This window comes from Lagenorhynchus albirostris, chromosome X (assembly GCF_949774975.1).
Source record: "Lagenorhynchus albirostris chromosome X, mLagAlb1.1, whole genome shotgun sequence".
Lineage (NCBI taxonomy): Eukaryota > Metazoa > Chordata > Mammalia > Artiodactyla > Delphinidae > Lagenorhynchus > Lagenorhynchus albirostris.
The window spans coordinates 1,488,678-1,515,457 of NC_083116.1; the positions used below are offsets into that span (position 1 = coordinate 1,488,678).

Sequence of the window (26,780 nt, forward strand, 5' to 3'; positions counted from 1 at the left end):
ACCCGTGTCCCCTGCATTGGCAGGCGGACTCTCAACCACTGCACCACCAGGGAAGCCCACCACTTTTTAAATATAAAGGCATAACTTGTTTTATTGTGCTTCACTTTATTGTGCTTCACAGATAGTGCATTTTTTACAAATTGAAGGTTTGCGCAACCATGCGTTGTGCAAGCCTGTTGGTGCTGTTTTTCCAACAGCATTTGCTCATTTTGTGTCTCTCTGTTATATTTTGGTAATTCTCGCAATATTTCATGCTTTTTCATTATTATTATATCTGTTGGGGCGATCTGTGATCAGTGATCTTTGATGTTACTATTGCAAAAAGGTTACAACTCGCTGAAGGCTCAGATGATGGTTAGCATTTTTTAGCAATAAAGTATTTTTAATTAAGGTCTGTACACTTCTTTAGACATAGTGCTATTGTACACTTAATGGACTACAGTCTAGTGTAAACATAACTTTTATATGCACTGGGAAACCAGAAAAACTTGTGTGACTCGCTTTATTGTGATATTTGCTTTTTTGTGGTGGTATAGAACTGAACTCACAGTATCTGTGAGGTATGTCTGTACATCCTTTATGAGTGTATAATTTAACAGCACGATTTCCCAATGCAGCTTTGCAGAACAGGAGAAATGAATTTTAAAGGCTGTCAGGTGCCTTTGCCATCTGTGGCTTTGTATTTGTGTAACAGTATTTGTGTTTTGCCAACAGACGTGCAGCTTAAAGTACTCATGAGAATGGCCTTTGAAGAGGTGTTTACTGCCCACCCCAGCTCCTGGGCCTGGGGGCCTGACCACTACTCCCTTGGGCCCTTAGCGACCCCTACAGACATCTGGTGCAGGCCCCGTAGCCAGGAGGGACAACCGTTTCTGGCATGTTGCTTTTCCCCAGTGGGTCATGAGCTTCTGGAGCAGAGACCCCACATGAGTCCTTGGGGCCTTCCCCTGCATAGTACAGCGCCTGGCATGAGCAACCGATGGTGTCCCTCCGGGTCTCCTGGAAGCCATAAGGGGCAGCGTTTCTGGCTCACCATGCAGCCTCTGGGCACACGTGTGTGCATGTGCCCGCTACCTGGACCTGGTTTCCCGGTGCACTCCGCGGGCTTGGGCCACTCCTTTCCCTGCCTGGTGGCTCTGGCTAATTGAACTTTCTCAGTCTCAGCAATTCAATCAAACGCTGTTTTGTTTTTGTTCTGGTTGGGTTATGACACCCACTACTATGAAGGAAAGAAAAGGAATCTGGTGTTGTAGGAGGTGGTATGTTGTGTCATTAATTGTTTTACCTGTAAGCTTTTTATATTTTTGCAATGAGTTTTCTTTGAATAAATAATTCTGAGAGTTTATCACATAGAAGGCATATGTGTGGTCCTCAGTACATTCTGAATTATCTGGATTTATTTTTGTCTCTTGAATTCACTTATACACAATTCAAAGGCTGCATTTTTAGCCAACAGAAATAGAAAGAAAGAAGCTCAGAATTTATGTCGTTTTTCAGTAGCTTCAGTTATAGTGATTGTGGTAACTTGGTGAAAAAAGCTGTGTATCAAGTAAACTTCACATATGGTTTATCATGAATATTTTTTTTTGACTTCTAAGTACCTTGATACCTTTTCGTGTTAAAAGAATCCCCTACTCTGTGGATCTTGGGTTTGAAGCAGGTGGATCCTAGCTTCTACTTAAGAAAGCCTAAAGATGGGGTTGGAGGCTTGTGGTGTCCTCTTGTGTGCCCTGACGTCTGGGGGCAGGCTGTCCATGGCTGTAAGTATCTGGGATCCAGGGCCCCTCAGTCTTTTTCCCCCATCACCCTGAGCAGGTGACTTCCATCCTCAAGGCTGCGTGTGGTCCCAAGATGGCAGTTGCAGCTCTAGCTGTTGCATCTTGCTTTCCAGGGAGAGAGAAGGAGGGCACGGGGGAAGGGGAAAAGGGCACTTGTTGGCACACCCTCCAGTCCCATTCAGTAATTTCCATTTCCGTCTCCGTGTCCATCATTTTTTTTTTTTCTGAGGAACAAACAGCAGCTACAATAGCGATCATTTATTTCTTACTCATGGGTCTGGGTCAGCTGCAAGGTGGGATTCAGATCTGTTCTCAAGCCTGTCGTTCCAGGACCCAGGAGGGAGAAGCAACTGTCAGAGATGGTCTCTTCTTAGGCAGATGTCAGGAGCCCAAGAGGAGTGAGCAGACCCACAGAGGCCTTTTAAAGTCTCTTCCTCCTCAGTCCCATCAGTGAAGCCAGATGTGTGAGCACGTGCAGAGCCAGTGGGCGGGAGGTGTGCTGAGCGCAAGGTTCTGTTAGGAAGGCAGACAGAGGACCTGGGTGTTGGGGGGCAGCTGGTAGTGCCTGCCATGGGGGACCGATGTTCCTGCCCCTTGGTCTCCAGAAGCTAGGGGGCGGCCATGAGACCCAGGCTTGGCCAAACCCATTCTCCCTTCAGGGACTTTGACTCCTTTTTTTTTTTTTTTTTTTTTTTTGGGGGGATCTTAGTTCCATGACCGGGAATTGAACTCGGGCCCTCGGCAATGAAAGCCTGTAGTCCTAACCACTGGACCGCCAGGGAATTCCCCGACTTTGGCTCTTGAAAGACAGTGAGAGATAAGTCATGGTAGTGGCACATGCAGCAGGAAGGCAGTGTCAGTGGCTCATGTCTGAAGTTGCTGGTGGTGCTGCCCAGGGTGGGTGTCCTAAGCACACGGCCCCTTCAGTGCAACCTTGGCTGCGTTTTCAGTCATGCAGCTGCTTTTCTGGGCTTAGTTTTCTAGTCTTCTCTTCATTTACACATGCTGCTGCGGAACTCCTTTGTGACTGGGGTCAGCTAGAGTTGTTTTCTGTTGCTTGCAGCCAGGACCTTGCTTTCGCAGTTTTATCTTGAGTAGAGTGGATGAACATAGGCTTTTTGAGCCAGGTTCCTTTAGGATTAAATCCCGGCTTGTTCACCTACTAGCTTTCAGGTCACTTTTTCCCCCTTGAGCCTCAGTGTTGCCTTCATTTAAATGTTGCTTTTGTGTGTTGCTGAGCATTCAGTGAGATTGTATGTAAAGCGATGATAGTGAAAGTATTGGGAACATATCCTAGCCTGAGGTTTTTGGTGGACGGTATATCACCTGGGCAGTGGGTTAGCAACCTAGGAGTACTGTTAGCAGCTCAAAGGCCCCCGCTGGGCAGGGGATGAGAAGGGACAGGGAGTGCTCCTGGGGCCCACTCGGAGCAGCGCTCTCGGCAGGCCCTGGCCTCCAGCAGAGCACAGTGGTGCTTGACAACCAGAGGTTGTTTGCTGAAAGGAGGAATGCTGCGGTGCAATTTCTTGGGATCTGGGCGAGTCTGAAGTGTTTGGAGAAAATAGTTAAGCTGCAGATCACCACCCAGCGAATCATCCTAGGGTTAATGCCTGCCACTGGGCAGTGGGAACAGTGATTGTTGTGAGTGCACTGGGGCAGATTTTTAAATTTCCTTTTTATTCTAGACTTGAATGCAGCAGTTCTTACTGCTAACTTACTACCAGTCACCACTAATGAACAAAGAATATGAACAGGAAATTCATAAAGAAGAGATACAGGTGGCCAATGAAGATAGGGAAAGAGTTCTGCCTCAGTGATAATCAAAGAGACACACATGGAAACAAAGAATATGGCATTTTGACCTACCAAATTTGTAAAGATTAAAAGGACAAATAGAAAGAAAAGACCTAGTGCCAGCGAATGTTGAGATTGGCTCCTGCGGCGTAGTTCGAGCCCCATGTTCTGGGCTGGCCTACACGCACCGTCAGGTGAGGCCTTTCCTCGTCTCTGGGTGCGTTTGGATCCGCTATTGAGCAGGTGGCCCATGCACATGGTTCACAACTCAGGAAGTGTGAGCTCTAGAGTGATGCTTGGTCTCTCAGTGTCCTTGCTGCCACCCGGGCCCCTCTGCAGGGAACAGATGCCTCCAGGGGCTTGTATGTGTCTTTGAGGTGTTCTGTGCACATACACGCACTTCGAAACCTATTTTTATTTCCCTACACCTGCTCAGGTCAGTGTGGCTAAGGTATATTTTTGTCCATTTCATCTGTGTTACTAAGTTTACTAGCAAGAAGCCATGCTTACCTTTTTATAAACCTTTGCAACGTCCGTATTTATCTCCTTTTTCATTCTAGTGCTGTTACTTTTTCCTTCTCCCTTTTTTCCCTGTCTTGGTAAAAATTGTTTGGGTTTTATTAGTCTTTCAGAGAGTGAACTTGTGGGCATTATTGTCCTGTATTACTGTATGTCTGCTTTCCAGTTCATTAAGTTATGTAAAATTTTATCTTTATTATTATATCTTCTACTTTCTTGGAGTACATTCTCTGGTTTTCTTTTTCTCACTTCTTACATTCTAAACTTAGCTCATTGGTTTTCAACCTTCTTTTCAAACATAAGCATTTAAAGCTGATCCTCAAACGATTTCTGCTCATCGAGCAAGTTTCAATGTGTCGCATCTCCACTTAAAGTCAGCTCAAAGGGTTTTTTTTTAATTTCCTCTGTGATTCCTCTTTGACCCACAAATTATTTAGAAATGTGTTTTTTAAATTTCCAAGTACATGGCTTTGTGGGGTTTTTTTTCCTAGTTACTATTTTTAAAAATAAGGTCCTAGCTAGGGTTTCCCTGGTGGCGCAGTGGTTGAGAGTCCGCTTGCCGATGCAGGGGACGCGGGTTCGTGCCCCGGTCCGGGAGGATCCCACATGCCGCGGAGCGGCTGGGCCCGTGAGCCGTGGCCACTGAGCCTGCGTGTCCGGAGCCTGTGCTCCGCAACGGGAGAGGCCACAACAGTGAGAGGCCCGCGTACCGCAAAAAATAATAATAATAAATAAAAAATAAGATCCTAGCTAAATGGCACCATGCTCCAAGACTGTGGTCTGTGGGGCATCCGCTTCACAGCTTGTGGAGCAGTGCGGGACCACCCAGATGAGCATGGGCTGTCGGTGGGGCGCAGGAGCCAGAAGAAGCTCGTCTCCTTCATCTCATCCCTGGGATTATGAAAGCGTCCTCTCTTCCTACTGTTGTTCTCTCGACTTGAGTTCCTCGCTACTGGGGAACATGTGTCACAAACTCCAGTTTCTCCAGGGGCTTTGTTAATTTTGGCTTTATTATTTATTTTGAGGCCAGGTTTTCAGTTTTAGAAACCGTTTTGTCTTCCTGGTGGATCGAACCCTTTAGCATCATGAAGTGATCCTCTTTGTAATTAGTCGTGCTTTTGCCTTGAATGTTGCTTCATCTGATAGTGATGGTGCTGCAGCACCTGTGTTTTTGGTCAGCGCTGCCACTTTTAATTTTCCTCCGTTCTGTGTCTTTATGGGTTAGATGTAGCTCTTGAAAATGGCAAATAGCTGGATTTAAAAAAATCCATTCTGTCATATCTGTTAACATCTATTTAATTGCTGATGCATTTAGATTTGTCTGTACCATTTTATTTTGTGCATTCTATTTTTTCCACATTTTCTGTTCTTTATTTTTTTTCTCCTTTCTTGCCTTCTCCTGGATTGAGTTGTTTTTTTAATCATGGTAAGATACACATAACATAAAATTTACCATCTTAACCATTTTTAAGTGTACACTTCAGTGGCCCTAAATACATTCAAACTGTTGTACTGCCATCTCTTGGAATGAGTTTTAATTGTTGTCATGCAGTATATGTAGTACCATACCCTGCTTTTTCATTTACCATTTCACAGTAGAACATAAGCATCCCCATTGTTACGGACTAAAGTGTTTGTTTGTCTCCCCACCCGCCCCCCGCAAATTCATATGTTGATGCCCTAACCCCAAATGTGAGGATGTTTGGAGATGGGGCCTTTGGGAGGTAATTAGGATTAGATGAGGTCTTGAGGCTGGAGCCCAATGGGATCAGTGTCTTTATAAGAAGAGACACCAAAGATCTCACTCCCTGCCATGTGCCATATGAGGACACAGTGAGAAAGCAGCCGTCTGCAAGCCAGGAAGAGGGCCCTCACCAAGGAATCTGCTGGCACCTTGACCTTGGACTTCCGGCGTCCAGAACTGTGAGGAATAAATTTCTGTTGTTTAAGCTACTCAGTCTGTTCTATTTCGTTATGGCAGCCCGAGCTAAGACACCCATGTTAAGAAAAACAGTGAACATCCTTTTAAAGCTAACTTAGATTCCATCACAAATTCAGTGTATCTTCTGTCTTGGCCTTCTGTTGACTCCCTACCCCTTACCTCTGGATGCTTCGTATCTTCTCTGTGCCAAGCTCTCCAAAAGAGGAGTTTATGTTTGTGATCTCACATCGCCGTTGATCAGCTCCTGGGATCACCTCTCCACTCAGTCCTTCCGCTCCCCCCACCGCCCCCCACACACTCACTCACTCACTCACTCGTGCGGTGCTTCCGGACCAGCTGCTGTCTGCCTGCCTGATCAGGATCCACTCATGGAATCTGCAGCAGCCCACACAAGGCAGGCTGGTCCTTACCCATGCTCTGCAGGTGAGAACTTACCAGACTCAGCATTTATCTTAGTAGCCTCTCCGTGGCATCTGAAAATATTGATTTCCTTCTTGCAGCTCTTCACTGACAGAAAGGGGAGTTAAACCAGGTCATGTCCTTTGGCCCTTGTCTCTTCATCCCCTCCCGCTACACTGGGCTTTGCGGCCTTCTCTCCCAGTATTCCCACATGATGATGAAGTTGTCTGTTGCCGCATGTGCCCCCTGCTAGGGTGAAGCCACTGAGGGCGGTGACTGCCTCTGCTTGCCCACCACAGCCTCCCCTTGGCATCTCTGGTGTGGCACTCGTTACTCTTCTTGTTCGGTGAGTGACATTTGTAGGTCCGTCAGAGGTCTGGGAGGAAGGCAGTTAGCAGCGAGGGGTGTGGCTCTTTGTAAATTACCCCCCAAGCTAAGACATTTCAGTAGAAGACTTTAATGCATTCTCAGATTTACAAAGTAAGTCCGCCTCAACCTACAGGTGGCACGTGAAACACTAGAACCAGAAACAGCTCAGCTAGGTTCAAGTGCCCTGGAATTTTTGTCCCATCAAGGGACCGTTTGTTTCATGGCTGTGGTTCTCTCAGCCACCTCGACTTGATCGTGCATCCTGGGAGTGCACAGAAGCCAAGTCAAAGCTCGTCTGTGGAAAATGATCTGAAGTTGAATTAGGTGTTACCAACACACACCTGTCTCTGTTAGCTCCAGGAAGCTCTAATTTTCCAGAAGGGGGTCTCGTGGACCCTAGAGGTGTTTTCAGAGATCTAAAGTTAGCCAAGTAGGTTCTTCTCCACCCGGGTGCTGTCCCGTCCCCCACAGGTGAATCTTGGGGTTTCAGCTGACATCCCATTAGGTGGCGACAGAGAGCACTGGAAAGGAGTATGAAGGAACTAGAACTTGTTTTCACTTCTGTGAGAGAAAGGCTCGCACTAGTCAGGTTTTACCATGCAAGGCACGTAAAAGGCTTTGCCCTTTTTCTTCCTCCCATTCTCCTCAACCCACTGCCTGCCCTACCACCCTCCAGACCCCCCCCCCCCAAAGAAGGTGGATAGGTCAGAAGGCTAAACAGCCAAAGCCCATGTCCTCTGGTTTCTGTCATGGTAGATAGCAGCAGCGGTCCCGCAGGCTGGGAACCCGAGTGTCACCAGCCCTTCCGGTCTCTTGCCCTCCTCCCGCCACCGGCCTGATTCAAGCCTTCCAGCTCTCCTCCACGTTTCTCCCTGCCACGCAACCCACAGCCTCCCTAGTGTCAGATCTCACTCTCCTGCTTTAAACGTGAGAGTGGGGCCCCTGTCCTCCAGTGGCATCAAGGCCCCTCACACGACTCTCGACTCTTCCGCTACCACTCCTTTTCTCATCCTTGTGCCCCTCAGCCACGTAGGACTGAGCTCATACTCCTGGCCTTTGTCCGGGTCCCCATGCTGCATTTCCCCCTCCTCCTGGTTCTTGACTCGCCTCGGGTATCCCTTCCTGCAGAGAGTCCTTCCTAGGCCCCCAGGCCCCATCTGGGTCAGACCTCTCCTCTTGAGCTCTGGCTCCCTACAGGTACCTCACAACCAGAGGGCGGCCTGTTGACTGTCCCAGCCCACACACCCCGAGCAGGAGCGCGTCCTCCGTGTTCATGATCTACGCTCTGATTAAAAGCACGCTGTGATGCGCAGGCCCCTCAACTCCCCGTCATGAGCTTGCTTGCCACCCTGGACAGCCCCCCTCCACTGGGGACTTGGTGCCAGGCCCACAGTCTTTGTCTCTCTGTTCCTGACCATTCCATCCCACAGGTGGCTTAAGCATGCACATAGAGGGCCCTCCTAGTGCTTGGCCCCCAACTTTTGATCACCTCTGTTCCAGTGACCTCAGCCACCTACTGCCAAGGTCACAGCCTGGACTTTGTCATCACTGGAAACTGCTCCACCCCTGGAGCTCTTAACAGACAGCTCCACTGGTGATAGAGACTTCCTGTTTTCCTAGCTCCCCAGGAATCTGTCAATTTTCCCTCCTCTCGTGAATCACACCCATCACTATACAAACGTGTTTTCGAATTTCCCATCTTTACCAAGTGCTCCCTCCTCAGCTCCTGCCCAGTTCTCTGTTCCCTCTTTGGCCAAGCTTTTCAAGACTTGGCTACTCAGTATTCCCACCTCCTCACCTCCCACTTTGCTCCGGCCCTAATGGATGTTTGTGTTACCCAGGCCAGTGGTGATTCCTCCTCTTGACAGGCTTGTTCCCTCCTGGAATCCCCTTGCTGTGTCTCTTCGGGGACCCCCACCAGCAGCCTCTCTGGCTTAGCAGCATCACTGGCTTAGTCGGTTTTATTTTCTTTGGCCACTTTCACATCTGAGCCCCCTTCTTTGTTTGAGGGAACTCTTACCCCATCCTATGAGTTTGCTGAGAGACCAGGTGACCTCTGACTGTAGTCGCTGAAAATGCCATACGCTTCTTTTCATAATTTCCCTTTCAGCTGGTACAGTGGATGGTAAACTACATGCCAAGGCCAAGTCTGGCCCACTGCCTGTTTTTGTAAATAAAGTTTTATTGCAGTCCAACCCCACTCCTTCCTTTATGCATTGCCTGAAGCTACCTTCCCGCTTCACTGGCAAGTTGAGTGAGTGTGACAGAGACGGTGAGGCCTACAGAGCAGGAAAAAACGCTTACTATCTGGCCCTTTACGGAAGAAAATGGCCTCAGCCCTCCAAGGGGGTATGGCTCTGCGCCTCGGGCTCTCACATCAGACCCACCCTCTCCAAGGGAGCAGGGCCAGCTCCCGCAGTGGCTGCTGTGTTGGCGGCCACTGCTGCCCCCTGCAGGGTGGCAGAGGCAGTGCTGGCAGCAGGGTTTGGAATATTGTTCTTGGCTAACGAGATTCAAACCTGTTTCTCCAACCCTCTGGCCACCTAATAGCCTTTGATTCCCCCCAGTTTTTGTTATTGGGGTAAAATACACATGAAAAAATTTACCATTTCAACCGTTTTTAAGTGTACAGTTCCATGGTATGAAGTATATTTATACTGTGCAGACATCACCACCACCTTCCATCTTCCAGTAGCTGTTTAATCAAGTCCTTGTCTGTGTAAATCAGCTAGAGTTGGTCTCTGTTGCTTGCCACCAATAATCTGGACAGATACACCTGATCGTCTTTCTAATACCTCACTCCTCTTTGTCTGTCTCCTTTGCTGACTCTTTCTCCTTGTCACAACTCCAGATAACAGGAGGAAAGTTGTCCACACACAAACATCTGAGGTGCCCTCACTTGTTCACCTGGCTCTTCAGACCTCTGCACCAGTGACTACCAGATCTCTGTCTCCAGCCTAGACCTGTAGAAGACGAAATGCCTCAACATCGAAAACGTAAAATACGGAAGTCAGAGTCCTTGATCTCCTGCGCTCCCCCTGCCCCCAGCACACACATGCCCTCCACTGATGGCACCTAGAGCAGCCACCGCATCGTCTGCTTAGACTCTGCAGTAGCCCCACACAGCAGGCAAGGAGGCCACTGTGTGGATCCCCAGCCAGAAGTGCAGTCCGCAGGCAGCCTCCAGCTGCTGGCTCCTTTGGGCTTGGCCTTGGCCTTAGCTGTGAGCACTTCCTCACTCGGTCACACCAATTCCAGGGCAGTGCCCAGGTGGCTGGATGAGGCAGGGAGTATAAAACCACTGCCCTGCCATCACTGCCCAAGGTGGCCTGGAGCTTTCTTGAGCCTGCATTGCAATTCAGCTTCATCCCCTGCCCAGATCTGCTTCCTCTCCCTTCCGTTCACGAGTGTCAATCCCTAATAAATGTTCAGTACCCCAAACCGTGAGCCCACCCTGTAGCACCTTGCGTCTGCCTGCCCCCTCGTCCCTGCCTCACACTGTATTTTCCATTAAGAGTGAACTTTTTCAGACTCTTCATCTGATCTTGTCACTCCCCTGAGAAAAACCCTCTGAGGGCCTCTCATCCCTCACAAAATAAAATCGAAAGTCTATTTCCTGGAAGCAGGGCCGGCTTCCTGGACATGCAGCCTGTATAATGCCCAGGGCTTAGAAGAGCCACACTTGGTTTACTGTTCTACTGCGGCCATGTCACAATTCTCCATTTTTGAGTAAGAGGCCCTGCAATTTCATTTTATACTGGGCCCTGCATATTATGTAGCCAGGCCTGCCTCACTTTGAGCTCATTTTCTGCGCCTTGCTCACCTGGCTCCAGCCCGCCATTCTTGCTTTTCCTGGAACGTGCCAGACTGTTCCTGGGGTCGGGTCCTTGGCTCTTGCTGGTCCTTAGTCCTTAACGCCTGGGCCCCTCTTTACATGATCCCTTGGGGCGCTTGAAGAATTCTTTATCCTTGAAATTGAGGAGGTTAACCACAGTCCCTCTCGCTGGTGAGTGGTGTTTGTTTGTTTGTTTATCACATTTTCCTGGGAACATGGTGTGTTCTTTCAGGCTGCAGATGCAGCTCACTTCGTTTCAGATTAGTCCTCTTATAATATATCTTTGATGGCATCTATGTGCCATTTTGGGTTCCCTACTACAGGGACACGAATTATCCTTATGTTGGGTTGTCTTTGTCTCTCTTCCAGTGCTATTAGCTACACCCTGATTGCTTTAGCTTTTATCTTTTTCATCTGCATACACTGTTTGTCTGGTTTGATTTTCAGCTACGTATATTCTGTTTCTGGCTGTTTTTAAATGTATTTATTAGTTCCGTAATGATGTGTTTTGGTCTGCAGTTTATTTCCCTAGGTTGGGAATTTGCCCTTTCATCTTACTGTGTTTTATCTTCTCATCTTTGAACTGTTATTGAGAACATGTTCTTATAAAGTTGTGAGGAATTTCCTTCTCTTCCTTTTGTGTATTCTCTTCTTGGTGGGATTTTGCCTTTCCTGAGCCATCCGCCTCACTTTTATTTTGTCGCTTTTGGCCATGTTTCTAGAGTTACCATGTTGTTTCTTGTCAACTTGGCTCAGGCTTAGACGGCTCCATCCAGTCGTTCTGTTTGCTTTGGTGCAGCAGGGGGGTTCTGGCTCTCTCTTCCCCGTCTTCTGGCATCCTCTCTCACTGCTTTCCCCTCTGGGCTGTCATGAGCTCGTTCTCTTGTGGGCAGAGACAAGCTGTACACGTGGGGGAGCTGCAGTCAGGGGGACTCTTCGGCAGCATCTGGAGTCTTCTCTCTAGCCTAGGAATTGTGTTAATTGTCTTACGCCAGGGTTCAGTCTAGCCGCTTGAAGGACACGTATGCCATTCCTATAAGGGATATGGGAAGGGGCCACCCCAGGTTCCCAGTGGTCCCCTGGCCTGGCTCGCTGGGTGCTTTACCTGTTTCTCCTGCACCTCCCGGTTGCAGCTTCTGTAGTTCCTGGGCCTAAAAGGAAAAAGTTACAGACTCCTACCCAGTTGCTTCTTTCCAGCTCAGTGAGGAGAGGTTTCGGGGTGTTGTGGGCTCCCCAGCACGGTTTCCAGGGGTGGGGCAGGAGCTCAGTCTTGCTGCTGCTTTGTTCTCTGGAATCCTTTCTTCGGCTGCCAGGTTTCGAAATGTACTGCGTTCGATTTTATGTCCCTTTCCTTCGTTTGCTGAATTCTGTCCTTCACACTCCTCCTCCCCACGTCTGTGTGTTTCTCCTTTTATTAGGCATTGGGAGAGAGGAGTTCTGTGGGACGTTGTAACCCACCGTTTGAACCTAACCGTCTAATCCGTGTGGAATTGATGCTGTTGTGTGGCGGGAGGATGCAGTGGTCACAAGAAGCACGTCACGGCCTTGCCACCCCTCCGTGTTTTTCTCTGGTTGTTCACAGGCACTGATTCTAGGTCAGTCTCCGCTGGAGAGCTGGTAGTCATGTTCCCATTGTATTTTCTGCCCAGTTAGTATTTGTACACAGGGAAGCCGCTGACTGGTTGATATTTGTCTTGTCACCAGGCATGTTAGTTACTTTTTTTTTTTTTTGCGGTACGCGGGCCTCTCACTGCTGTGGCCTCTCCCGTTGCGGAGCACAGGCTCCGGACGCGCAGGCTCAGTGGCCATGGCTCACGGGCCCAGCCGCTCCGCGGCATGTGGGATCCTCCCGGACCGGGGCACGAACCCGTGTCCCCTGCATCGGCAGGCGGACTCTCAATCACTGCGCCACCAGGGAAGCCCCATGTTAGTTACTTTTTAGCCGGTCCCCAGAGTTGTTTACGGGATAGAGATTAGTCCCTACTGCTTGCCCACTGCTGCCCACTGCCCTTCTCTGGCCCTGCCTGCTCCCAGCAGTGCCCAGGGAAACCCCTCAGCCTGTTGCTGGCCTTGCCGTGTCGGCCTCTAGGCCCTTCCGTCTGCCACCAGCAAACCGCACTTCAGCCAGCCTGGCTTCTGGGTCCCACCGTTGTGACCTTGAAGATTTCCTCGGCCTCTGTTGGTGGGGGGGCATCCTGTCACCACCGACCCCCCTGGCAGGTCCCTCCTTGGCATCTCTCACGGTGCCTCAGCCACTGGTGGCACCCTCTTGTTTGCCAGCTCTGACAGACACATTTCCCCTTTTTTCTATTGTTGGTCATTTCAGTGGCTCCTATGTCATCATCGGGAAGCAAGTCTGTCAGGCATGCAGCTGCGGGGTGACGTACACTAGTGAGAGGCACAGCAATGAAAACAAGGGCATCACCTCAAGTGAGAGGAAAACAGTAATGACAGAAAACTGCAGCAGGAAGGAGCTGTGGGAATCTATTGCTGGGGACCAAAGAGGCAGGCGTGACCTGAGCGCCTGTGCAGACTGGCTGTGGGGACCTGAAAGCTGGATATTTGTCATGAGGGCACCGGAGGCCAGCTTTGCCCCGTTTGTGAGGAGGGTTGCCGTGAGCACCCTGCGGCGTGGAGGAGACACGATGGAAGAGACGTAGCTAGATGTGGAGGCCGGGGAGCAAATGCTCACGACACAGGCTGTCCAGGGGAAGAGATGAAATCACAAAAATGTCAGTCATAACGACTGGCTTCTTGGTTTTCTCCCATTCTTAACTCATTTGGCCAGCCCCCTCTGCAGTGGCCTGCATGGGGACAGTTGGTGGTGAAGCCACCCAGCTTGGCTTTAGTCATGCTCCACGACTGTACCAGCTTCTCACGCCGGGCTCGATCCTTCCCCCACCCACAGCGGCCCCGCATCGCCTTCCGGAGCGCTCCCCCGGCTCCTGCTCTCTCCCCTTTCACAGCACTCAGCAAAATCGCTATGATTTCATTATTGACCGTATGCTTTAGAAGACGGTTTGTACCAGGAGAAAGAGAAGAAACGGATGCAGGTAGAAAGTGTGTCTTGTTACCGGAGCAGCCTTGGCCCCAGCACAGCTCGGGCCCACTACCTAGATTGTCAGCTACCGAATGACTGAGTAGGTGACATGAAACACCTCCACCCCGCTCCCCGTGTCCTTGTCATGATGACTTCTGTTCAAAGCTTGCCCCTCCTTGCTAGGCATTCCAGAGTGGAAGCAGTTTCTGCCACCTTACTTTACTCCTGTCTAGTTCCAGAACATTTTCATCACCCCAAAGGAAGCCACGTGGAAAACAGTCTGGAGCTTCCTCAAAAAGTCAAGCATGGAGTACCCGTGTGACCCAGTGATTCCACTCTAGGTATAGACCCAAGAGAATTGAAAACATACACCCGTGCAAAAAACTTGTACTCAAATATTCACAGCAGCTAAAAAGTAGAAGCAACCCAGATGTCCATCAACAGATGAATGGATAAACAAAAAGTGTGGTGTGTCTATACAGTGGAATGTTATTCAGCCATAGAAAGGGAAGAAGTTCTGATACATGCTACAGTGTGGAAGAACCTTGAAAACATTATGCTGAGTGAAAGGAGCCTATCACAAAAAGCCATATGTTATATGATTCCATTTATATGAAAGGTCCAAACAGGCAGATCCATAGAGACAGAAAAGAGATTAGTGGTTGCCAGGGGCTTGGGAGTAAGGGGGGCTGGGGAAGTACCTGCTTAGTGGGTATAAGATTTCCTCCGGGGGGGTGACAAAATGTTCTGGAACTAGATAGTGGTGATGGCTGTACAACATTGTGAATGTAGTAAGTACTGCTAATGGTAAATTTTATGTCATGCATTTTACCACAATAAAAAGAAAGATCAAACACCCTCAGAATATTTAGCCAACAACCTTCAACTTGGCTAAATGCCTAGTCATTAAACTTCTTGGACTAGATTCCTTTCTGACCGTCGTGGTTACCGTGTCCTGGGTTTCAGAGATGGCATTCAGGTCAGCGTGGTCCAGTCTAGCGTGTGTCACCGTAGGTCCCCACATTCGCCAATTTCTCTCACATGGACAGCAGAGCTACTTGCCTGAGCGTTGTAAAACCTGCCTTTATGATTTAGGGTAATGGGTGAAGTCAGCTGTCATTTTAGTGGGTTCTTATAAAAATTGAGATATAATTCACATACTGTGAAATTCACCCATTAAAGTGTACACTGGCATTTAGTACACTCATAATGTTGTGCAACCATCACCTCTATCTAGTTCCAGAACATTTTCATTACACCCCCCGCCCCCCCCCCCAAAAAAATCCTGTACCCATTAGGAGTCGTTCCCTATTACCCACTACCCCCGGACCCTGGCAATGAATAATCTACTTTCAATCTCTGGATTTGCCTGTTCTGGACATTTCATATAAATGAAGTCATACAGTGTTTGTCTTTCTGTGTGTGGCTTACTTCGCTTAGCATAACGTCTTCAATTCAAGGTCCATCCATGCTATAGCAGGTGTCAGAGTTTCCTTCTTTTTTTTTTGGCCCCACCACGGGACTTGTGGGCTCTTAAGTTCCCCGAGGCCCAGGGATCGAACCTGGGCCCTTGGCAGTGAGAACATGGAGTCCTAACCACTGGACCGCCAGGGAATTCCCCAGTTTCCTTCTTTTTTAAAGCTGAATAACATTCCATTATATGAATGAACCACATTTTTAAAATAAATTTATTTTTATTTATTTTTGGCTGCGTTGGATCTTTGTTGCTGAGTGCAGGCTTTCTCTAGCTGTGGCGAGCGGGGGCTACTCTTTGTTGCGGTGCGTGGGCTTCTCGTTGCAGTGGCTTCTCTTGTTGCGGAGCACAGGCTCGAGGCGCGCGGGCTCAGTAGTTGCGGCTCACAGGCTGTAGAGCACAGGCTCAGTAGTTGTGGTGCAAGGGCTTAGTTGCTCCGCGGCATGTGGGATCATCCCGGACCAGGGCTTGAACCTGTGTCCCCTGCATTTGCAGGCGGATTCTTAACCACTGCTCCACCAGGGAAGCCCCAGACCACATTTTGTTTCTGCATTTATGTGTACCTGGACACTTGGGTTGGTTGGTTCTACCTTTTGGCTACTGTGAACTGTGCTGTTACGAACATCAGCGTCCAAGTATCTGTTCGAGTCCCTGTTTTCAACTCTCTGGGGTCCATACCTAGGAGGGGAATCGCTGGGTCACATGGGAGCTCCACGTTTAACTTTTTGAGGAACTGCCTGACTGTTCTCCACGGTGGCAGTGTTTTTTCAAACTTCCTTCTCTCCCGTGTGTGGTAGACTCACGCTTTCAAGGTGAGACTTACCGTGTGGTGCTCATTGCCTTCATTCGGGGAGGGTTCTACCTTTGGGTGGCAAGAACTGTGTTTTATTTAGCTTTTCAAAACATAGACAGTTTCTTGCATCTTCTAAAAACTGGGGTGTTAAAAAATACACTGAATTCAGAGCGGGTCCGCTAAACTTCAGGTTCCACCATTGAAGCCTTTGAGCTGAACCCCATCCCCTTTTTTGCTCCCCAGAGACCACTGAGACCCTCTTCCAGTGCCAGTTTGATTTCTCTCAGATCTTTAAAGGGGCCAAAGCTGGCGTCTCAAAGCGCTGCTACGTTTATTGATTCGTGCAGAGAAGCCCCCTTGATTCTGCGATTCTGCAGCTCATACTGGAGGATGGAAGCAGCCACTGCCAGGAGGCCATGTCTCTCCTCTGGTTCCTGACCATTGACCTGGGGAAGTGGCCGCCACCCTGTCCTTACGGTTCGTGGCTTTGTTGTGGTACTTGGGCTCCTTACGTAGCTCCATGGGGTGGATGACTGGGAATGAAAGGTGCTGAGACACTCCATCTCCTGAGATTGGCCTGATGCAAACATGACTGAAATTGGGAAAGGTCAGGATATTGCTGGTGCTCTGGAGGTTTCCTAGAGCTCACTCTGGAGGGGGCAGGATTCAGATTCAAGTGAAGAACACCTTTTAGCTGTGGCTTTCACCTGGCTTTGTGGCCTTTCTTTTCTTTTTCAATATGGAAGCCTTGGAGATTGAGTAGTCACACCTCAGCTGCAGTTGTCTGGTCAGCTGCACATGTCAGCTGTTGGCTGATTGCACCGCTGGAATGCACAGGAGCCTCGGGTCAAAAGAGTGCTATCAGACCCCTCGGGATACAATGATTTGGCCTGAAATCAAGATTCCGGCAACTCTCATTTTCCTTTGCTAGATCAAAGGAAGGATTTGATCTCATGTTTTCGTTTTAGCAGCAAAATTACCAAATGATGTTTTTTTCACACAAGAGCCTTCTCTCAGTCTTCGTAGATATTTAAGATTTGTGAAGGCCTTCTGCTTCAATGTGATACCTGCATTTCCCCCACACAGTGCACAGATTAGTTGTTCCATCGGTATTAGAAGTCAGGTCCTAGGCAAGGCTGCCTTTGGCAGTGATTTTTTTTTTTTTTTTTTAACACGAGGAAGTACCTCAACACCTTCATTCACACTCACGGCTTCACCATACAGAGCATAACGCTGTTGAAAACATTGCAGTTCTTTGAGCCACTACAAGAAGGCACTTCTGCGAGGTTTTCAGCCTTTTCTCTTAATGTATTCATGTAACGTGAAGGCGTTCTCTTTAATTGTTAGGAAGCTTGACCGAAACGGCTCTTAAGTATTCCTGTCCAGCAGCAGTTTCCGGTTATGTTGCTGTCGTCTGCCCCTTTGTGGACACGTTGCCCCTGCCGCCGCTGGCAGTCGCTCCATCGCGCTCCTGAGCCCTGAAGGATGGCTCTCCTCAGAGCATTCATCCGGGGCAGTTCGTGCACTCGGGGGCTTCAGCATCAAGCTCACGTGCGACCATATTCACGTTGCCCAAACCCCCCGCTGGTGCCGTTGTAGCGCCTTCAGACCAGGGAGCCAGTCGCTCCTCGTTGTCCTGTCTCTTCAGTCTCCTTTTGCTCCTCACGCCGCAGCCCATTTTGAAGAGTCCAGGCCCGCCAACGTGTAGGATGCCCCTCTCTTTGGACTCTCCCAGGCGTTTCCTCGTGGCCTCTTCCTTCTCCCTGGCTCTTCTGCCGGCCTCCTCCGTCAACAGGACCCCTCCCTTCCTTCCCTGCCTCTTTAGCCTGCATATTCCTTACTTTCTGGCCAGCTTGTGAGTACAGGTAAGACGTTTTAAACACTGTCCTCTGTAATATCTTCTAGAAGATGTTCGGTCCGGCATTTTTAGTAGTTTCAGCAAGAGGAGTCTCTGCAGACCCGTCCGCCTCATTGCTGGGAGCTGATCTGTGGAAGCCTGGGACCTGTCGTCCCAGCGTGACTGTCCTCCGTGACCCCTCCCTCTCCATCACTGTAGACGTCACCATCTGCCTTTCTGGGCCCTTGGTGACCACTCCGGCGTCATCTCCTGCCAACCCCGACCCACCGGGGCCCAGGCGTCCAAAGTCATCATGTACTCACTGACTCAAGCCTACTGCTTTGCGTGCTAAACTAGCCCGTGCTACTTGAAGCTGATGGGCAGGGGAATGGGGCCGTCAGAGGAAGCGGAGGTAGCATAACATGTGCGTTGTGATCATCCCTTGGCAGAATTAAGCGCTGCTCCTGTGCACCGAGCAGGGAGACGACAGGAAGGAAGATGCACGCTGTCTGGGGGGTTGAGCGGCGGGGTGGCGTATTCAAAATGCACTGTGCGTGGAGCAGGGAAGGCCTATCGGAAGACGAGAGCGAGGGCTGGCCCAGAATGCATACACAGAATGCATACACAGAATGCTTATCCTGATTCGCTTCTCCCTCCAGGGAGGGGCGTCACAGTGGTGACAGGATAGGGCTATTGATAGTGCCGGCCCGGGCCCACCTGGTCTAGCCTGCCCCGAGCACTCCTTGTTGGCCTGGGACTGGGATAAGCACTCCTCCTCAGCCCTAAACACCCAGCTGTGTCTGGGCTTTCTCCGTGCCTGGAACAGAGGAGAGGATGCTCTTTCTTTGTTGCCTCCCTCACCCCCGCCCCCGAAATTGGGAGCTCTAGAAGACCAGAGAATGATGCTGGTTCTACCCTGGCCTCCCAGCCCTTAGCAGAGGCTGGCTCAGGGCAAGGGCAGTCGATGAACACACGTCAGCTCAGGCATGACCTCAGGCAGGTTCCCTTGTCTGGTTGTACTTGCTTTTCTTTTCACCTATAACACTGAAGAGTTGAACAGGTGCATACCCCCAACTCTAAAATGTGTGAACTTAAGAACTAGGTGCTCAGTTCTCACGGTCCTCTCAGCAGGTGTGTGTGTGTGCGCACATGCATGCAGAGATACACGGTCTGGAGGGCTGTTTGGTTTCTTCTTTGTTTTTTAATATTTATTTATTTATTTGGCTGAGCCAGGTCTTAGTTGCAGCACATGGGATCTTCATTGTGTCACGCAGGCTTTTTAGTTGTGGTGTGTGGGATCTTTTTAGTTGCAGCATGCGGGATCTTTAGTTGCGGCATGCAGGATCTTTTAGTTGCGGCTTGCATGTGGGATTTTAGTTCGCTGACCAGGGATCGAACCCTAGTCCCATGCATTGGGAGCGCAGAGTCTTAGCCACTGGACCACCAGGGAAGTCCCTGTTTGGTTTCTTTGAAAAAGTGTGTTTCAGCAAACCCTATAATCCTCCTGGTGGGGGGCCTTGAGTACTCGCCTAGTACCCCAGCCTGGCCCCCTTCCTCAGGTTACCCTGGCACTGAGCAGGTGGCTGGGCCGAGGGTAAACTCATTTGGATTACCTGTTTTCCATCATTTTTGCCTCCACTCCACACCCAGCAGAATGGCTTCCAGACTTCTTCGTGGGCTTTTATTTGTTTTTAAGCAGAGAAGTAGCAGTCAGAAAATAAAGTACCAAACACCTCTGTGCTCCTCAATGCACAGAATTGAAAATCACCATATTCTCACAGTTGCTTCAAGTAATTTCAATTTTTTTTTCTTTTGTCTGCATTGGGTTTTCGTTGCTGGGTGTGGGCTTTCTCTAGTTGCGGCGAGTGGGGGCTTCTCTTGTTGCGGAGCACAGGCTCTGTGCACGCGGGCTCAGTAGTTGTGGCATGCAGGCTCTAGAGCGCAGGCTCAGTAGTTGTGGCGCACGGGCTCAGTAGCTCTGCGGTATGTGGGATCTTCCCGGACCAGGGCTCGAACCCGTGTCCCCTGCATTGGCAGGCGGATTCTTAACCACTGCGCCACCAGGGAAGTCCCAAGTAATTTCAATCTAAAAGAGCTAGAATAATCACAGAGTTAAAGGCCTTTTTATTCTCATGTTTGGTGCTATTGAAACTTCATTTATTGTATACTTAGAAACAGTTGAAAAGGTAAATTTTAAGTTATGTCTGTTATATCACAATAAAAAATTCTAAAAATCCAAACAGTTCATTTAGGCTAAGTCAGAGTCCGGGCACAGGGGCCTCCCCACTTTATAGCCAAAGAACTATGTTCTCCCCTCCTTGAGCTTCTTTTGGTTTGTTTATGTTGAAGTGTAGCTGGTTACGGTGCTGTGTTAGCTGCTCCTTCAGCTTCTCGACGCGGGTGTGGCTGTAGCTCCCCCCTGCTGCTGGCCCAGGCTTTGTCATCCTCGGTTGGTGGCATCACCATCCTCGCAGGCTTTGGCCATGGCCCTTAGCTCATCCCCGGCCCTCGTCCCCACACCGGCCAGCTCTGTTGCTCCACCTCCTGGTCACGTCCCCAGTCCTTGCCCTCCTTGCCCTGGATCACATGCCCAGAGCGCCCCAAGAGGCCTCCCACAGGCTCCCTGCTGCCCACTTAGGTCCCTGGCAGGCCATTCTCCACATAGTAGCCAAAGGGATCCCATCACACTCAGAATAAAACCCGACACAGCCCCACGTGCCCCCTCGAGGCCTCTCTGCTGCCTGGAACCTTCTTCCCCCATAAGCCCATTGGACCCTCACTTCCTTTATGTCTTTCTCTACTTCCCCCAACATCACCAAGTGGGTTTTTTCTTAACTATATTCTAATCAGTTCATTCTTTTGGACAGTCACCTGGTCACTGCGTAGCCCAACAGAGGAGCCCTTTCAACCCACGTCCTTTTGACCCTTCTGCCACCCCTGTGCGCTGCCCTGCCTTTCCACCCCACAGGCCACCCCAGAACTGGAGCCCCCACTTTTCCCCAGGCTAGCCTGGTTCCCCTCCGTGGATGCTAGGCATGTTCCCTTCTGTTCCCTTTTGTTTTCATTTTGGTTTTGGTTATGTAAACTTTTACATGATTCAGAAATTGAAATTCTGGTTTGACACACCCGGCGAGGTCTTGCCTCACTCCTGTCCTCACCTTGGTCCTGCTTACCCCGTGCCAGGACTGATTCCCTTCGTTTTTGCCATCTGCTTCCTAAAGTCCCCTTCTTTTCTCCCCCAGAGGGCTGCCTACAGTGTACGGTGTTCCCCTCACAGGAGGTCCTGGGGGTCCCTCACTCATGGTTCGGGCCGCCCGGCTCTCCGTGGTGCGCACGTCGGCGTCTGCCCAGCAGGTCTCTGGCGGCGGCCGTCTGGCTTGGCCACAGTCTTGAGCTGATGAAAAGAATGTTGTCGCCAGTAACATCGGGCATCTGTTGTTTTGCATTTCTGTGGGTGTCTCTTCAGGGTAGGTTTCTAGAAGGGCTGGCCCTAGATGGCATCGGCACCCTTGCTTGTACCTAAGAGGCATTCCTGGGGCGTGTGGTTTGTGCTTGACTTCACCATAGTTAAATTATCAGGGGAGTGCAGATGAGGGCTCTCAAGAAGCCAGCCTTTGCCATCGGTGCAGTGTTTTTCTCGGGCTCGGGACTGCCCAGGTTCCCGTGGTGACAGTGGGCTGCGCGCTGCATGGAGCTGCCCATGGCTCTTCCTCATCTCCCATCAAGGAGCTAAGCCTGGAGAATTAGAAAGTCAGCTGTGTGCTAGAGCTCACACTCGGGGCCCTAAACTTCTGGAGGCGGAGCCAGGATAGGGAGGAGGTCGGGGCGCGCCCTCCCCACACCCTGTCTCCCCATATGCCTGACCTGAGTGTTCCTGGTGCGAACTCACCACTGGTGACTTAGCCACGTCATTGGAGTCTGGTTGCCAGGGCACGCCGTGGTGCCTTTGTTGCGGTCTCCGCGGTTTGGCCAAGAAGGGAAGTCACTTGGGGTGGGCCGACGTGAGCCGCGTGGGCCCAGGCAGCTGTGGGACTGAGATCTGAAGGACAGAGGAGTCTGGCTCTTTTCCCGGATGAGATGAGCTGCTAACTGCGGGCTTCTCAGGTGCCTGATTCCGAGCCCACGATTCTTCTTTCAAGCCTCCCTGGCCCGGGTAGTGTTCTTGCCCTCTTGGCCTGGCCATGAGCGCATCATGGCCAGACCCTGATCCCGGGGCCTCACAGTGACCATTGCCGAAGTACACGAGGAGGGGACCCTACCGGGTGGGACGGAAGCATAGGGAAGGAGCTGTTCTGTTGGCATGAAGGAATGAGGAGGTGCCCGCCCTGGAATGAGGAGCGTGTTCTTCTGCACCTTTCCGTTCTCTCTGCTCTTCCATCCCATCGGCCAAGGCCAAGGCCCTGTGTCGTCAGGAGCGTCTGGTGATAAAGGCTCCCCGACCTGGGATTGCTCCTCTTCTCATGCCAGAACCCTGGGCATCAGTGTCTGGTTACCCACATCCGCCAGTGTTTATACAACGCCTTTGTGACTCTTCTCCCTCTGGGGTGTTGACCCATTGTTGAGATGAGGAGACCGAGGCACGGGATGCTGAGCTCACTTGCTCAGGTGGCGTTTGAAAATGGCAAAGTCAGCATTTGAGCTCAGGTTGGCTGGCTCCGAATCTGCGTGTTTTTCCACAGCGCTGTGCTCTGCGCCACCGCCCAAGGGGCACTGTTGGACTGTTCCCGTCAGCAAGTTGTACTGTGCTGTTTTTACTGAGCACACGTTTGAGAAAACCCAAAACACAGAAGCTGTAGTAACAGCCAAGCCAGTCCTTCGTGACGAGGAGCCCCCCTCCATTTTGGTGGGTAGGTCCCTCTCCGGCAGTCGAGGAGGGCCTCTTGTCATCCGTCATACACGGAGGCCCTCGGGCACAGCTCGTAACACTGAGAAGTCACCTTCTCAGTGCAGGCATGCTAGGAGTGGGACTCAGGCCACGGCGCAGGTAGGGTGCGGTGGGCCATCGCCGTCAGCAGCCCAAGGGCTCTAAAATGATGTGTGCAGGGGAAGGGCATCTGGATCTGGGCGAGCACTGGCAGGGCAGCCCCTCTCTCAGGGCCCTGCCCACGCTGGGGCGCCCGGGGCCTGCTGTTGCTCACTGTTTCTGCAAACCAGTGTGTTCTCCGTGATACTTACATACTCGTTTAATACTTCAGGGAAGAAAAGTCAGAAGAACAGGATCTCCAGGGCCTGAAGGATAAACCTTTGAAGTTTAAAAAGGTGAAGAAGGATAAGAAAGAAGACAAAGAGGGCAAGCATGAGCCCCTGCAGCCAGCGGCCCACCGCTCTGCTGAGCCGGCAGAGGCAGGTAAAGCAGAGACCTCGGAAGGGTCGGGCTCGGCCCCAGCCGTGCCGGAAGCTTCGGCCTCCCCCAAACAGCGGCGCTCCATCATTCGCGACCGGGGACCCATGTACGATGACCCCACTCTGCCTGAAGGTTGGACCCGAAAGCTTAAGCAAAGGAAATCTGGCCGCTCCGCTGGGAAGTATGATGTGTATTTGATCAAGTAAGTAAGGGTGACTCCTGTTTCTACAGAGCGGGGAGGGCCGGGTGGGCGGGGGGGGGGGGGGGGGGTCAGGGACCGGTGCTAAAAAACTGATGGGGACCCCTTGGAGTGGTAGCTCTTTGCTGCTCCTTGATCAGGAAAATGTGTGTGCATAACCCCACCTCGGGTCAGGGGCTTCAGTAGTGACCACTGCTTGCGGGCGCGACCAGGTATGCTTGGAATGACCGCGTACGTAGGTCACTGCCCTGAATGAGATGTGCCGGGGGTAGCAGAGTGTGGCTTTCCGCACCTGCCGTCAAGGCCTCATCTGGAGCTGGAATAGCAGTAGGGCCTACCCAGGGCCTCAGTGAGGGCACCAGGAGAGGCCGCCTGGGAAGCAGTGAGGACGCAAGGTCCTGCCGTGCACACTGGCCTGGGCTGGGGATGCAAGGGAGCTCCCTGGGCTCGCTGCCATCTCCCAGCTGAGGGGCCCTCCTCAGAACCTGTTAACCTCTTCTTTCTGGGACAGTACTTCTCTGACATTGCGTCATGAACCCAAAGAAACAGGAGTTCATAGGGCTCAGTCTGCTCTGTGAATCATGTTGGGACAGATGGGCTCTCTGATAGGGCCTCTGGGGAGAGACCCAGATGGGCTCCGTGTGCCTTTCCCACTGTCCCTTGGGCCTTTGTCCAGCTGTGGGCTGGTCGTCGGGTGTTACCTGTTGAAACAGAGTAACTTCGAAGCCAGAGCTTCAGAGGACAAGTGTGAATGCGTGCATTTCAGTTCTTCCCCTTAGATGGTTCCAGAAAGGTTAGCAGTTTTCAAAGGCTGCTTTCAGACAGCCTCATTTAATTCCAGCAACTCAGAAAAGGGTGAGCAAAGCGTTATCCTACTGACGGATGAGGAAACCGATTCCAAAAGAGGCTAAGCAGCGTACCCGAGTTAGCCTGACAGCTAGACAGGGTCCCCAGGCCAGACCCCTTTGGGGGCCAGAGGAGCTTGGTGGCAGGCAGCTGCTCGTGGGCATCCAGTCAGCACCAAGCCGTCTGGCACCAGAGCAGGCCTCGCGGGCGCCCACGGCCGTTGGGCAACCCGATTGCTTCCTGTGTAACCGAGGCCGCAGCTCCCTAGTTTTAGCTCATCTCAGCTTTTCTTAAATGTGACTCTTGTTCAGCTGTATCGTCGGGCATGCCAGTTGCAGAATGTCTCCTGTCAGAGGGTTTGCCACCACCTTCTCCTCTGCCCCATCTCTGACATGGCTGTGGAAGCTTCTGATTATTCTTTGTGTCTCTCCGTTTGTTCCCACAGTCCCCAGGGAAAAGCCTTTCGCTCTAAAGTGGAGCTGATTGCATACTTCGAAAAGGTAGGCGACACCTCCCTGGACCCTAATGATTTTGACTTCACGGTAACTGGGAGAGGGAGCCCCTCCCGGCGAGAGCAGAAACCACCTAAGAAGCCCAAATCTCCCAAAGCTCCAGGAACTGGCAGAGGCCGGGGACGCCCCAAAGGGAGCGGCACCACGAGACCCAAGGCAGCAGCATCAGAGGGCGTGCAGGTGAAAAGGGTCCTGGAGAAAAGTCCCGGGAAGCTGCTCGTCAAGATGCCTTTCCAAGCTTCGCCGGGCAGCAAGGCCGAAGCGGGTGGGGCCACCACGTCGGCCCAAGTCATGGTTATCAAACGCCCCGGCCGGAAGCGAAAAGCTGAGGCTGACCCCCAGGCCATTCCCAAGAAACGGGGCCGAAAGCCGGGCAGTGTGGTGGCGGCTGCCGCCGCCGAGGCCAAGAAGAAAGCCGTGAAGGAGTCTTCCATCCGGTCTGTGCAGGAGACCGTGCTGCCCATCAAGAAGCGCAAGACCCGGGAGACGGTGAGCATCGAGGTGAAGGAGGTGGTGAAGCCCCTGCTGGTGTCCACCCTTGGCGAGAAGAGCGGGAAGGGACTGAAGACCTGCAAGAGCCCCGGGCGGAAAAGCAAGGAGAGCAGCCCCAAGGGGCGCAGCGGCAGCGCCTCCTCGCCCCCCAAGAAGGAGCACCACCACCACCACCACCACGTGGAGCCCCCGAAGGCACCCGCGCCGCTGCTCCCGCCCCCGCCCCCGCCCCCGCCGGAGCCCCAGAGCTCCGAGGCCCCCGCCAGCCCCCCCGAGCCCCAGGACTTGAGCAGCAGCGTCTGCAAAGAGGAGAAGATGCCGAGAGCAGGCTCGCTGGAGAGCGACGGCTGCCCCAAGGAGCCAGCTAAGACTCAGCCCGCGCTCACGACCGCCGCCGCGGCCACAGAAAAGTACAAACACCGAGGGGAGGGAGAGCGCAAAGACATTGTCTCATCCTCCATGCCAAGGCCAAACAGAGAGGAGCCTGTGGACAGCCGGACGCCCGTGACCGAGAGAGTTAGCTGACTTTACACAGAGCGGATTGCAAAGCAAACCAACAAGAATAAAGGCAGCTGTTGTCTCTTCTCCTTATGGGTAGGGCTCTGACAAAGCTTCCCGATTAACTGAAATAAAAAATATTTTTTTTTCTTTCAGTAAACTTAGAGTTTCGTGGCTTCAGGGTGGGAGTAGTTGGAGCATTGGGGATGTTTTTCTTACCGACAAGCACAGTCAGGTTGAAGACCTAACCAGGGCCAGAAGTAGCTTTGCACTTTTCTAAACTAGGCTCCTTCAACAAGGCTTGCTGCAGATACTACTGACCAGACAAGCTGTTGCCCAGGCTTCTTAGGGTGCGCCTGCACCTCCCTCCCACCCAGCCCCCCCACGTGGTCGTTAGGGGCAGAGAGCACTTGAGAGGACACTCCTGGTTTTGGTGCCGTTGGCGCCCCAGTCTCAGCTCTCCTTCCCCCACCCTGCCCGGCCTCCAGCTCCCCCGCCTCGCCCACTCCCACCCACGTCGGGACAAGGAGGTGTGAGGCAAGAGAGGCAGGTGGATCCTTTAGAGAAGATGCGGATGGCCAGTGGCTATAGCCCGTGTGATCCTACCTGTGGTGGCACAAACCTGGCCCCACGCCGGCCCCAATCCAAAATCGACAAGGACATTTCACAGGACGGGGAAGTAGCACCTGTTCGCCCCAGTTCTGGCCTGGCTAGGAAGGAGTCATCCTTTGAGCCGCTGGGTGTAGACTGGCCTTAGCCAGAGGAGACGATGGCCCAGGGCTGGCCTCCCGCGGGTGGCGCTAGAGAGAGGCCGCCAAGGCCGCAGGACAAGGCCCAGGCAGGCAGGCCCAGGCTCCAGACCGCCGAGCGCAGCAGGCCAGGCGGAAGGGATTCCTAGTCGCTCAGAGCAGTTGTGACTGGTAGTTAGAGCCTTAGTAGATGGGGCAGGGGGCAGGGGCCAGGGGGAAGGAGGGGGAAATGTTCTTCCAAAACTTTCCAATTCTAACTCCTCTAGGGACAGCTTAGAACTATTTGCACTATTGAGTCTTCATGTTCCCACTTCAAAACAAACACGCTCTGAGAGCAAACTGGCTTGAATTGGTGACACT

General features: G+C 51.6%; 1 protein-coding gene across 2 annotated transcripts in view; it reads left to right on the top strand.

Annotated features, from left to right (window-relative positions):
- Positions 1 to 25,831, top strand: part of MECP2 (methyl-CpG binding protein 2) — a 53,213-nt gene extending 27,382 nt beyond the window's left edge. Inside the window, exons 1-3 of one of the 2 annotated variants that reach the window (XM_060137232.1) lie at positions 23,271 to 23,326; positions 24,615 to 24,669; positions 24,779 to 25,831. In XM_060137232.1, coding sequence (XP_059993215.1) covers positions 24,907 to 25,698 — 792 coding nt within the window. In that variant the 5' untranslated portion in view covers positions 23,271 to 23,326; positions 24,615 to 24,669; positions 24,779 to 24,906 and the 3' untranslated portion in view covers positions 25,699 to 25,831. Of the gene's footprint in view, positions 1 to 22,975; positions 23,327 to 24,614 lie in introns of those variants that run through there. The other variant, XM_060137231.1, reaches the window with a different exon arrangement.
- Positions 25,832 to 26,780: the final 949 nt, after the last annotated feature.